This window comes from Phyllostomus hastatus, unplaced genomic scaffold (assembly GCF_019186645.2).
Source record: "Phyllostomus hastatus isolate PE091 unplaced genomic scaffold, TTU_PhHast_1.1 phas_contig_137, whole genome shotgun sequence".
Taxonomy (NCBI): Eukaryota; Metazoa; Chordata; class Mammalia; order Chiroptera; family Phyllostomidae; genus Phyllostomus; species Phyllostomus hastatus.
The window spans coordinates 15,198,892-15,211,201 of record NW_025333583.1 but is presented as its reverse complement, the minus strand read 5'-3'; the positions used below and the strand labels follow the sequence as shown (position 1 = coordinate 15,211,201).

The 12,310-nt window shown below is 37.8% G+C and overlaps 1 protein-coding gene across 7 annotated transcripts in view; it reads left to right on the top strand.

Annotated features, from left to right (window-relative positions):
- UNC80 (unc-80 homolog, NALCN channel complex subunit) overlaps nt 1–11,583 on the top strand; it is a 182,892-nt gene extending 171,309 nt beyond the window's left edge. For all 7 annotated transcript variants that reach the window (XM_045854721.1, XM_045854712.1, XM_045854711.1 and 4 more), the window contains 4 exons: nt 4,512–4,593; nt 5,679–5,790; nt 6,422–6,642; nt 7,672–11,583. In XM_045854721.1, the coding sequence (XP_045710677.1) occupies nt 4,512–4,593; nt 5,679–5,790; nt 6,422–6,642; nt 7,672–7,938 (682 nt within the window). In that variant the 3' untranslated portion in view covers nt 7,939–11,583. The remainder of the gene's footprint in view (nt 1–4,511; nt 4,594–5,678; nt 5,791–6,421; nt 6,643–7,671) is intronic.
- Nucleotides 11,584–12,310: the final 727 nt, after the last annotated feature.

The window sequence follows — 12,310 nt, the reverse complement described above, 5'->3', positions numbered from 1 at the left end:
TTTGGAGGAGAGGAACTTTGGACATTTACCAAGAGGTGGGTTTATAAAGTAGAATGTATATTTGTTATAGTTGGTTTGCAGGCCTTCTTAATTTGAGCATGAAAGTTCTTTATGATGCAGACTCTTAAAATCCTAAAGAAGCGATAAGGTATTAACCGTGTGAGTCATGTGTAAGACACACCAGAGCATTCAGGACCTAACGCACACTCAAAGTAGTCCTCAGGAAAACCTGGCACCCAAGCTTAAAGAATATCAGGAAGTACGCCTAACGGAGAGCAATGAACCCAGCTCCTCTCTCCAGCCCCCATATTTTGGTTAATTTTTCTGAGGATTTGCCTTGGAAAGAGCACTTGTTTTAGGGAAAACAAGCAAGTTGGTTCTGAGGGGCAAAATGAGGAAGAGACCAAGATGACCTGATGATGAATATATGGAAAGAAATAACAACTTTGCAGACTTTTTGAAAACTTCTGCTAGGATTACACCTGTGCTAACTGATTTATTTTAAAGGTTCCTGACAAGAAATATCAACCTGTTAAAGGTACTAGCCTATACAGAAAAGATTCTTTTTTTAGAAATTAATACATTGAAATAATATTCTATGGAAGAATTCTCTTTTGTTAAGAATGTTGATCTTCCCTCCCTCTGCCCGCCTCCCAGTACACACACCATAGACCATAGTTTTTCTCTAGAAAAATACAGACATACAGGTTAGTTAAGCATTCAAGCCTGGATGTTTACACTTGAGAATTAGATTTTGTTTGGACATGTTAGAACAATTCAAATGGCAAAAACTGACAATCACTTCTACTTTTAAAAAAAGAGTTTGCAATGCTCTTTGATTCCATAAAGACACTTTTAATCACAGCGGAAAAGAAGAACGTGATTCAAGATTGAACAAGTTATATAGTCTGGGTGAGACAAAATAAAAAATAACCTACTTAGTAGATCCTATCTGATGATCCTCCACATTTTCAAAGTATAAAAATTTGGCAAGTACTCTCAAAGTATAAAAAAAATGAAAACAGTCCTTTTACATACTTTGTCATTGCTAAATCAGTTCTTACGTGCAGTCAGATTATTCAGATTACTCTCCCTTTTTAGTCTGATTCTAGCCCCTCATCTCTAAATTCTGTGGTGCTTAAAACACATTTTCTTGGATGTTGTGGAGGTGGAGTAAGTTTTAAGCAATAATATTTTACTGGAAAGGGGAAAGCAGGATTTTGTCTGCTCTTAAATTCCTTGTCCACTCCAGGGGCTTTGTGGCTCCTTTGGTTCTGGTTTTATTCATTCCCATCACAGGGCAGTCATTCAGGGTAAATGGCTGGGCCCTGTGTCTTGTATTCCACCTCCAGGTTTTTCTAACCACATTGAAACCAAATCTAGAAATGCAAATAAAAGTGGTGAAAATACTACTTTATTTTCTGTGTGCTAGTCTCCTCACCCAGGGCTTCTACTTCAATTTCTGATTTATGAAATATATTCAATCTATAGACTTTTGTAATTTGAGATGAATGACAAGCATTTTTATTGTATCCCTGTATGGCCCTTTGTTTGCCTACCCTTTGAGAAATACCATTAGAAACTACATACATATTTGTGCACCACAATCCAGCCATCGTGCTGAAACAAGAAAAAAGAGGTAATTCGTGCCAGAATTGCACAACATTATCTAAATTCCCCTAGCTTATAAATGACTTCTTTCCCTTTTGAGTAAGGTGTTTCTTTTTTGGTTTTTCTTTTTTGTAGCCAGTTGAGTCACACCAGTTCTGCTAAGCCCCAAGTGCACCGGTTTCTGTAAAACCCACATCACGCTATGGTTTGCCATTGTAATGTTCTTCAGTGACTCAAAAATACAAAGGACAATTTTAGCTTCAACTTAGTTTTATTTGCTTTTATTCTTATTGTTTTGCTCTTTCATTTAGCAAAACAGTAGAAATGAGTCATTTCTCATTCCCAAGATTAAAAATTTCAGGAAGCCGGTTTTCCATAGAGAGCAGCTTAGGGCCAACGCCCTGGTCTTTTCCTGGTTAGTTTTAATATTACACACTTATGGTCACACATCGCAAATCTTACAGAGGACTGAAATATTACATGCTATAGAGAGAAGCTAAATTGCAACTACTTTTTATGTCACTCCAATTTAACATAAACCCAAGAAAAAGAAACATGTTCTGCATACATAACTTCCATTATTAACTTCTCTGGCTGTTTATTAGTAATGTGTCCTAACTGCACACAGTTAAGCCAGGCTTTGATGTCCCAAATATAAATGTTAACATCACATTTTTAGGGAGAATTTAGCTGGGATATATCACCAAAGATATGTTCTATAAGTTCACCTTTGATGTGTGCATTCCACTGATGAGATGCTATAACATTTACATAGAACAGATAATTACTAAAGCTATAAAGTTGATCTATTTCTTAGAAGTAAGCCTCTCTATCCATAGAGAAAATTTTGATGCTTATTATGACCCTCCCTTGGAATTATCATCATGGAATTGCCATTATGTTTTGACATTTAGCACTCTCTGAGTAACATGTATTTCTTTTCTTGCTCCATTTGTTTTCTCACAAACTTAGACTGCTGAATACATAGAGACAAGTGGACTGCCTCAATTTCATTTTCTCTGCCCCATTATTATCAAAACATTGTACTACCCACTTCCTCTTAGTGCTCTAAAAGCAATAAACTAATTACAAATATCAAATGTAAAACAAGGAAGCATGCTATATACATTACTTTTCATGTTCAAGCCATCTTACATCAACTAACTTTTTTTCTCTACCTTAATGGGAGGTAGGTGGTAAGTATTAACCTCCCTTTATGGCTAAGGGAACTGAGGTAACATTTAGATGTCAATGAAGAATCCATTCCAATGAAAGCTTTGCTTGGTATTTGGGAGAAACATGTTTCTACCTTTGTGTGTGTGGTAATTGAATATTCTTTCCAATTTAAGATACATGTTAAAATGTATAATTAATAAGGAGATGTCATTTCAAACACAGTCTGGATTGCTTATCAGAATTTATTTCATTGTTCCTTTGGGGTAATTTTCTGTCTTCATACAAAAGTAAATATATGGTACAATGTCACAGATGTATAAAAGTAATGTACATTGCTTTTTAAACTTGCTATTTAGGAGAATAAGAAAGTTTTAAAAAACATCTGTTTGGCGGACTCCTTATGGAATTCTGTATTATTTATCCCAAATGGTATAATTATGACACAGTCACACCCTTATTTCATAAGAACTTAGATAAACTCCATTTGGGAATCATTGATTTTCTTCTAGTGGAAATAGAAAACTTTTTAAAAATGACAGCTGTGCCTTTGTCAACCATGTCATGATAAATCAGTTGTTAACACAACAGGGAAAACATCTGATTGTCCATCTTGCCACCAATTTCTCTCCTTATAACTGCAGCAAGATTTTTAGATAGCTCATTTAAAACAAAATAAGAATAAATTTATATAGTTTTTCTCTCTTTTTCCTGGACAGTTGGTAACTCTGGATTTCTCTGTGGGATATTTTACTCTAAAAACTATGTGTAGATGACTCTCCTTTTGCAAAGGCAAAGCAGCAATGAATTACCCATTAACCAAACAATCACATTGGCATCATCCGCAGGATTACAACGTTCCCTGGGCACAACACATTTCCTCCGTCCACCCCACGCCCATGATGAACACCAGTTACACATGCATGCAGAATGAAAGAGGGTCATGGGCCCATGACAGTGTTTTCACCTTCACTCAGCACTAAAATAGTGACCACTGCCAGCAGTCATTTTGCACATAAAATACACACATACACAGCAAATTTGGGAGGAGCAGGTTGTTGCTCTTATAAATTGCAATATATATTTGAGTGCAGCTACTCAATATTAATAATTACTCTTCTGAGGTCTACTGACAGATTCATTACTTTGTCAGCCTTTTAAATCTGAAACCATTAAAAAAATTTGTCTGCCCACGTGACTATTTATTGACTCATAGTCACAGAGACTTCAGGCTGCAAACATGTGTTGAATGTGCCCCTTCACCCAAATGGATTCTGTGTCTGATGTGTTTGATATTCGTCCATCTTACTTTCATTTAAACTGAAATTTTACAAAAGGTGTTCCCATCCATGTAGTAGAGTTGTTTGTGTTTGTTTGTCACCACCTTTTACCCTCCCCTTGGAAAAAAATTGAGATTAGAATATGGCATCATGAACCTTTTGGTTTCCAAACCAGGGGTGTGATCGAACCATTGTTTTTCTGAGTGATAGATACAGCATCTGTGATTGAAAACAGAATCTCAATTTTGGCAGCTTGGGGCTCCAAGGCCTCGACCTCCCTCCCAAACCTTTGAAAACTCCTACCTCAGGGGTTCTTTCCCGAACTTCCTTCAAAGATAACGGTATCTTTGAAGTGACCGTTTCATATAAGTGATTTGGGCTAACACCCACCAGAGGATGGTCTTCTGTACTGTCTCCGGGTGCCCTAACACTCTTGGTGTTTGACAGGGTGGCGAGTGTGCAGAGTGAGCCTGGCCAACAGAACCTCCTCATTCAGCAGCCACTGGGGAGGAAAAGGGGCCTGAGGCAGGTAAGCAGACGTGAGTCAACCTGTGAAATGAAAGTTGTATTCAGTTTCTTTTTTAAAGATTTTATTTATTTATTTTTAGAGAGGGAAGGGAGGGAGAAAGGGAGAGAGAGAGAAACATCAATGTGTGTTGCTGGGGGGCCGTGGCCTGCAACCCAGGTATGTGGCCTGACTGGGAATCGAACCTGCGACACTTTGGTTCGCAGCCCACGCTCAATCCACTGAGCTACACCAGCCAGGGCTTCTATTCAGTTTTGAGTGTCCATGTATATTAAGGTTACATTTTGCCTTCTCCCCACCTGAAATAAGCGTTACAGAGCAAATTTAAATCACAGTAAGTGCTTGAGCAATCTAAGAGATTTTAGCTTCTATGTTAGCTCATACTAGCAAAGCTGATTATTAGTTAAATAAGTGGGCCTGTATACTTCAATTTGTTCCCTATCCAGAAACTTCCTTTCCATCCAAATTTAATGACTGAGGAAGATTTGTTATAAAATTAATTTCTGCGTGGAGGCAGAGACATAGCTGTCCTTTCTTCCTCATTTCAAGATTTATGATTCAAGTTAAAACTGAAATCAAAGTAAAAATGATCTGTATGAATTTCCTTAGATGGGTTTCCTTTACATTACTATCTAAATCAAAATCAGAATCAGCCTTTGCACTGTTACTTTGATGGGAGCATCCCAGCATGGATTTGGATACCAGATACTTCCCCAGCATCTGAGGTTTTTCTTCATCAACCTCCCCTTCAAGACATTGCATGTGTACAACCGCACCTTTTAGATGGACAAAGCCTGATCTGTAAGCAATACGTATTAGTTCTGTATCCTAAAATTTTCTCACCTGGGCTATTTTAAATTATGTTAATACTCTTAGGACATAGAATTGGTTCAAAGGGATGCCAGAATCAGATACTTAGAGTTAAACATGCAGAAAGAAGTTTAATAGCCACAAATGTAAGCAACAGCCGTCAGTTACAAGAAACCCGTAAAGTGAGGCATAAACCATCGTCAGAATCTTCCGTGCACAGTGCCTTCTCCCAGGCAGGTAGACCTTTTTCCCAGCTTCATTCTCCCTGTTCTCTTTAGCTAAGACGTCCTCTACTGTCACGTCAGAAGACTCAGACTGAACCCAAAAATCGCCATGGGGCTCGGCTGTCAACCACTCGGAGGAGCATTCAACCTAAAACGAAGCCATCTGGTGAGACCTTCCGTGTTCCCTCTGACTGTCCCACTGGCATGCTGCCTCGCCGCCCAGCCAGGAACTTTGGTTCCTGGAGACACTCAAGCAGAGAATGCCACCTTAGGGAGGCACTAGGATAAGGGGGAAAGTTGCCCAGAAAACTTGAGTGCCTTTTTTCCTTCTCACCTTTCCCAACCCCCATTCCTACCCCCAAGAATCTAGAGAAATGGAAGAGTCCAAAGTAAACTATGAGTGCTATGTTATTTGACTGTAGAAGATTGTATTTTCTTTACTCAAGTCAGGAGCTGGATATGTTATAAATCTTACTGAAGGCAAAGAAATGACAGATGAAAGGGACTTTTAAAGCTTGTTGACAGTTGTTATGAGTGATGACCAAGTTTACCTCCTAATGCTCTATGCAAATCTTGTTTTTAGGCCATTTATATAAAAATGATTTTTTTATATCCAAATCCTGCTTTGTGTAAGAAGGTGAAACCCAAATATGTACATAATAGTCAAGTATGCCTTCATTTATTAATGAACCAGCAGTGTCTTTACCAAGAATAGCCAGGAGACATGGGTTAATGCTAATTATTAAGCACTGACTACCTATTTCTCCTCTATTTACTGCTTTGCTTCTGACCTACAGCTGATCAGAAACGATCTGTGACATTCATTGAGGCTCAGCCAGAGCCAGGAGGTGCCCCAACAGATGCACTTCCTGCCACAGTCCAGCCACAAGGCTGCAGCCCAGCCCTGTCCAGGAAGCCAGAGGGAATGGATAAGCCAGTCCTCACATCTTCCCCCGCCATTGTTGCTGCTGATCTTCACAGCCTGTCTCCTAAGCAGGGGAGGGCGCTAGAGAAACAGGCAAGGCTTGCTCCCTGCATTCTTACAACCACTTCGCTGTGCACATTTATGGCATATAATTTAAGTCTGGGTCTGTAATGTTATGCTAGCCAGACAGACAGTGGTCCTTTCATCATGAAAAAGAAAGTTTATGTGAAGAATATGGCCAGGAAGACATGTACTTAAGAAAAAAAGGAGAAGTCTTGGTGGTCTTCATTATGAAAAACCGAAGAGAATATTTCACAGCTAAACTAACCACTGAAAACCATATATAATACATAGTTTAAAGAGAGTTCAGTTGTTAAAAAATTACCACGTTAGATGTAGCCTTTAAATTTAGGGCCTTCTGTGCCTTGTAAGGTGAGAACTTCTTGTTCTGATTATTTTCTTCATCGTTTTGATTTTTTTATGGTTTTGATATTTTTTCTTTTGATTTTTATAAATGAATTCCCACAGGCCCCACTTTCTTCTCATGTGATATTTAAAGAAAGCTAAGGGGCAACATTATTGTATACATTCATGTAGTCTTTGATGATTAAAAAGCATCATAACACTATTACCTCATTTATCCTCACAGTCTACAAGGTAAGCAGGGCAGATATTATGGTCTTACAACAGGTTAGAAAACTGAGGCTTAGAAAATTGGAAAGTCCTATATAAGATTTTACATGTAACGAAGGCTAGAATTGGTACTTAACCTCGTAATTCTTTGTCCAGTTAAAGATAGACAACATTTTTTAATAAGTGTTTTTAAAGATTTTATTTATTTATTTTTAGAGGGAGGGGAAGGGAGGGAGAAAGAGTGGGAGAGAAGTATCAATTTGTGAAAGATACATTGATCAGTTTCCTTCCTCTCGCCCGCCCCCAGCCCGGAACCTGGCCTGCAACCCAGGCATGTGTCCTGACTGGGAATCAAACCAGCAACCTTTTGTGTTGCAGGCCAGTATCTACTGAGTCACACCAGCCAGGGCACAGACAGACAACATTTTTGATACTATTCCCTGGCACCCATTCTACCTTCCCATGACATTATGGCCCTTTTGACCACAGAGTGAGACCCTCCCTGCTGAAGAAGGGGAGAAGAAGGAGGACCCAGAAGTACCAGGTGCTGCAGCACACAGCCCTCTCTCTACTCAAATCTCAGACCCTGACGACTTCACAGGCCTTGAGACATCCATCCTCCTACAGCACGGAGACACCGTCCTTCACATCAGCGAGGAAAACGGCATGGAGAACCCCCTGCTGTCTAGCCAGTACACTCTTACTCCCGCTGAGCTGGGGGAGATTCGTGTAGACCTAGATGAGTCACATGTTTAGTCCTGCCTCATGGAAGACTTGCGGGTGTAGACAAGATGCAGGGGTGGGGATCACTTGGCTAACAGTCGAATACTTTTGCTTGGAAAAGGTGAAACACAGCACTTTATATTCGATGGGTGACACAGATCTCAGTAGATTTTGCTGCCAGTGTGTGTATTGTTTCATAAACATCTTTTAAATATCAGTGGATAAGATGATTTAATTGTGTGAAGAACATAAAAACCAGGGAGGAATAAGGGGAAAGAGCCATTTGCACATTGTTTATGATACGAGAAGGCTTGAGCAGTTAAAAATGTATACTATTGCAGAGCTGCTTACCTAGAAATATTAACAAATAATATGTTCTAAAAGAGAATGAAATTTTTTGAGGTTACTCACATTATACATCTCATGCAAATGTTTATTTTTATAGTTTCAAAAGTATTAAATCAGGTGGCTGTAAAAGTAGCAATTTACATAAAAATGATAAATGAGGAAAATATTAGTTTGGGGAAGCTAAATGATAAATAAGCCCATGGTCATTTTTATTCTTGACAACAGCCATTTAGAAGAAGGAAAAAAAAGACTATTTTTAGAGCTGGGGACTTCTCAATATTTATTTTTCAACTGTCATTTTTATTGAATGTTGTAAATCAGAATGCTAAGGCCATAAGATCATTTTGTTCATAATCAATCACATTAGAGAGCGAATATTCTAGAAATTATCAGACATTCTGAATTAAGAAGAACCTAAACAGCCTATACTATAATAAAAACGAAATGTAAATATAATAGCTGGAAAAAGATGGTATTCCTACTTCTAGCCCTGACTACATCAATGCCAAGGTGAGGAGATACGGGAAAATGTGACTACGTTCCTTGCAGTAGTGCCTGCCCTCAAGGGCATATTTTCAGATGCTGAAGTTATTGTTGTTAGAATAGGTTCACTAAAATATCATCTCAGTGTTAACAACAGTCTTATGATCCTTTAGACAACTGAGTTGAGGAAAAAAATAAAGTGAGAAATCTCTTCAGAGACACAGTCAGCTTGTAAATTTTACTTTAACTTGAAATTCAGTTACTCAAGAAAAGTATAAAACTTAAAAGGCCTGTGAGGCCATATCTAGTGTGTTATTGATGCTGTAGTAGGGCTTGGTATAATACAGTTCAAAACTGAACTTCGAAATCTGAACAGTTTACATTAGAAAACTGTTCCAGAACTACCAAGCATATAAAAACTCATATGCATACCTAAATTGGTATGGTGGCAGTGTGTGTGTGTGTGTGAGTGTGTGTTTTATAGTTCTCCAGTTGAAGCTAAATACAGATTTTGATTACATTGCAATGAATTTAAAATATATTCTATATGCTTAAACTTTGACTATGTTTGCTATGAAAAGTATGTGTATGTATAGAGGAGACCTACAAAACCCTTCCAAATCACAAAGGAAAATTATTTTTCTGTTAGAATTATTCATTAAATAGGCATTGTTTATATTGTGATTTATACTTTCAAATCTAATTTGGGATTTTGGTCCCATTTACTAAGAGAATGAAAGATATCTGTGAGTTAAAGACGATGGACAAAACTAAAAATTTCAAATCTATAGCTTCAGAAAATAGAGGTTCAGAAACTAGAGGTTTCTTTTATGTTTAACAGTATTTTCAAAACATGGACACAATGCTGAACTAATTCTCAAATGCAGAAATATACATATAAGTGGGTTTATGATTCTTTCTAAGCTGATATATTTTGCCTGTTAAAATTATGCTGCTCAATTAGTGTTAGAGGCCTTATGTTTGGTTATTACAAGTGTCTCGGCTATCTCAGTCTCTATATATGTCTGTGTGTTGTTCCAGTTTGTTGTTTCTTGATTCAAATTCTCTATGTTTCATTGTATAAAATATTTAAAAAACAAAGGGGTCAAAGGAGATCGTTAAATATCTGGCAAGAATCCTAAATACCTTTATATATGAAAAGTATTGGGCTGTTTTGAACTTGATTATGCTGACCTGTCTGCCTTTTAGCCTGACTCCTTTACTCTGGTGTTATGGAAGTCTGTTGGCAACTTTTTCAATAAGCTCAGTATTGTCATATCTTGCAAAAAAAAAAAAAAGCCTCCACTCTGAGAAGCAGGGCCTTATAGAGTGGGACTGCTTTTGTACTGGGACTACTGAGATTTTGCAGATGTATGCATCTGTTCCATTTAAGGTGCCCTTAAATGTGTTGAATGTAATGTGTTGAATGTTTATGTGTAATTGATAAAGTATCTATATGTATGTGCATATGATTGTCTAAAGATGTATTCTCAGGAATACTGTTACCTGGAGTTTGAAGGAATAGTATTTAAAAAATAATAGTGGAAGATTAGAAAAATGCTCAAGATACTTAATTTTTTTGCAACATTCAAAATATTATTGAGTATATAATGAAAATCATTATGTATGATAAATACTAGATCATTTCTTAAGCTATTATGCTTAATGATATTTACCTTGTTTAGAGGAAAATTAAAACAGGCACCTCTTTCCCATGTATAAAAAATTTAACTCAACCAAGAGTTTGCTTTGTCAGAAATTAACTTTTGAGAGAACTTGGAATAAGCATGTATCACCCACGATAGTGGGTGTAGATTATACTACGCAGAGTCAATTAAAGCAGTTCAAATCCTGGATACAGCACTTTCTATAGCAAAATATTTTACTTCCTTTTTCAGTACTTGCTGCTTTTTATAATGCTATTAGATAAGTTATTTGATTTCTTTCCAAAAAAAAAAGGAAACAGTTGTTGAGTGCATTGGGACAAGGCACTGGGAACTGCAGTGTCAGAGGCATAATTGGGCATGGCCATGGCAATGCTGGGGACAACAATCTGTGGTGTTTGGAGTCTGACTGGGGACTGTTGAACAGGCTGGAAGCAACTGGTTTGCTATTTCAGGCCTCTAAGGGTCCCTAAGGTGTGGTGACTTCTCCTTTCTTCTTAGTATCTGTACCTTTAGTCAATAAAGGACATTCTCCACTCTGCTGTACAATTCCAACAGTATCTGAGATGAGAATAGGGTGTGTGTAAGGACCAATAGGAAAGAAAGGGTTAAAAATAGAATTACTGTCCAAAACATAAATACTCTTCCTCAAGTTATACAGGATACTTTAACACTCTCTTGAATTTGCTGCTATCACACCAAGTCATGCTATTGCCCTGTGACCTTACACTTCCTGTTCCATGGCCTTGTCCTTGGCAGTGAGTAGAAAGTCCCACCTCCTCATGTACTTTAGTGGGCCTCACTGCAGCAATTCAGAAACAGAGTTTGGTTTGACACTCAGGACAATAAAACAAGTTAAGGGTAGAATGTATTTGGAAAAGTTTAAGGCAAATTTACTTATATTATTTTAGGACCATTTAGCATTATAGATCAATGTACCTCCATAATATTTTTCAGTAGTCACTGTGACAGAAGGATAAGAATCCTTTACTAGCCATTTACAGGTAAAAACAAATGATTAATTACATAGCCAACTTCTCTCAGATGACTATGAAGTCTGTTATGAATACTGGATGACCAAAGAGCATGGAAAAATACATATGAATAAATACTGAAATGTTTATGAAAGATATTTATGAAAGACATTATGACTTCTGTGTTTGAATATGCACATGTAATAAAATAAATCTAACAACATTTAAGATGCCTAATTGTTTCATTTCTCATTTCTTAACATAGGGAATAGTTTAACTCTTCAGGAAAGTATTCTTCAATCCCCGGGGTATGCCTTGTTTGTTTCAAATCCCTGGGATGTGCCTTGATGTCTCTCTTCAATCCCCTAGTCTGGCCTGTGCTCGCCCTTCAATTAGACACTTGCAATTCTTCCTCCAATCCCAAATGAACTACATTTTGCTCATGAATTCCACCCTTAACTTTCAAAATACAGCAGAATGGGCATATTGGGAGACAGATACCCCAGCTTGATTTCTCTGCTCAGGTTATGACCTGGAATGACTGGTAGATTTCTCAGGAGGAATACTAAGGATATGGTTGTCCTCTAAATGTGGCCAGAACCACCGTAGAGTTCAACTTCCTACCATTTCTGCCTCTTATACAAAGTGCTCTATCCTTACCCTCGTGGTGTCCAACCTGCAGGCTGTATGCAGCCCACACTGGTTATGAACGTGGCCCAACACAAAATCATAAATTTACTTAAACCCCCCACCTTTTCTGCTCATCAGTTTTTGTTAGTGTTTGTATATTTAATGTGTGGCCCAAGAAAACTCTTCTTCCAGTGAGGCCCAGAGATGCCAAAAGGTTGGACACCCCTGCATGGTGTGTTAGTGCTAAATTCATTGTTTTCCTCATGTGGTTGCATTTCCTGTCCTTTCCTGACTCAAAGACCCTAG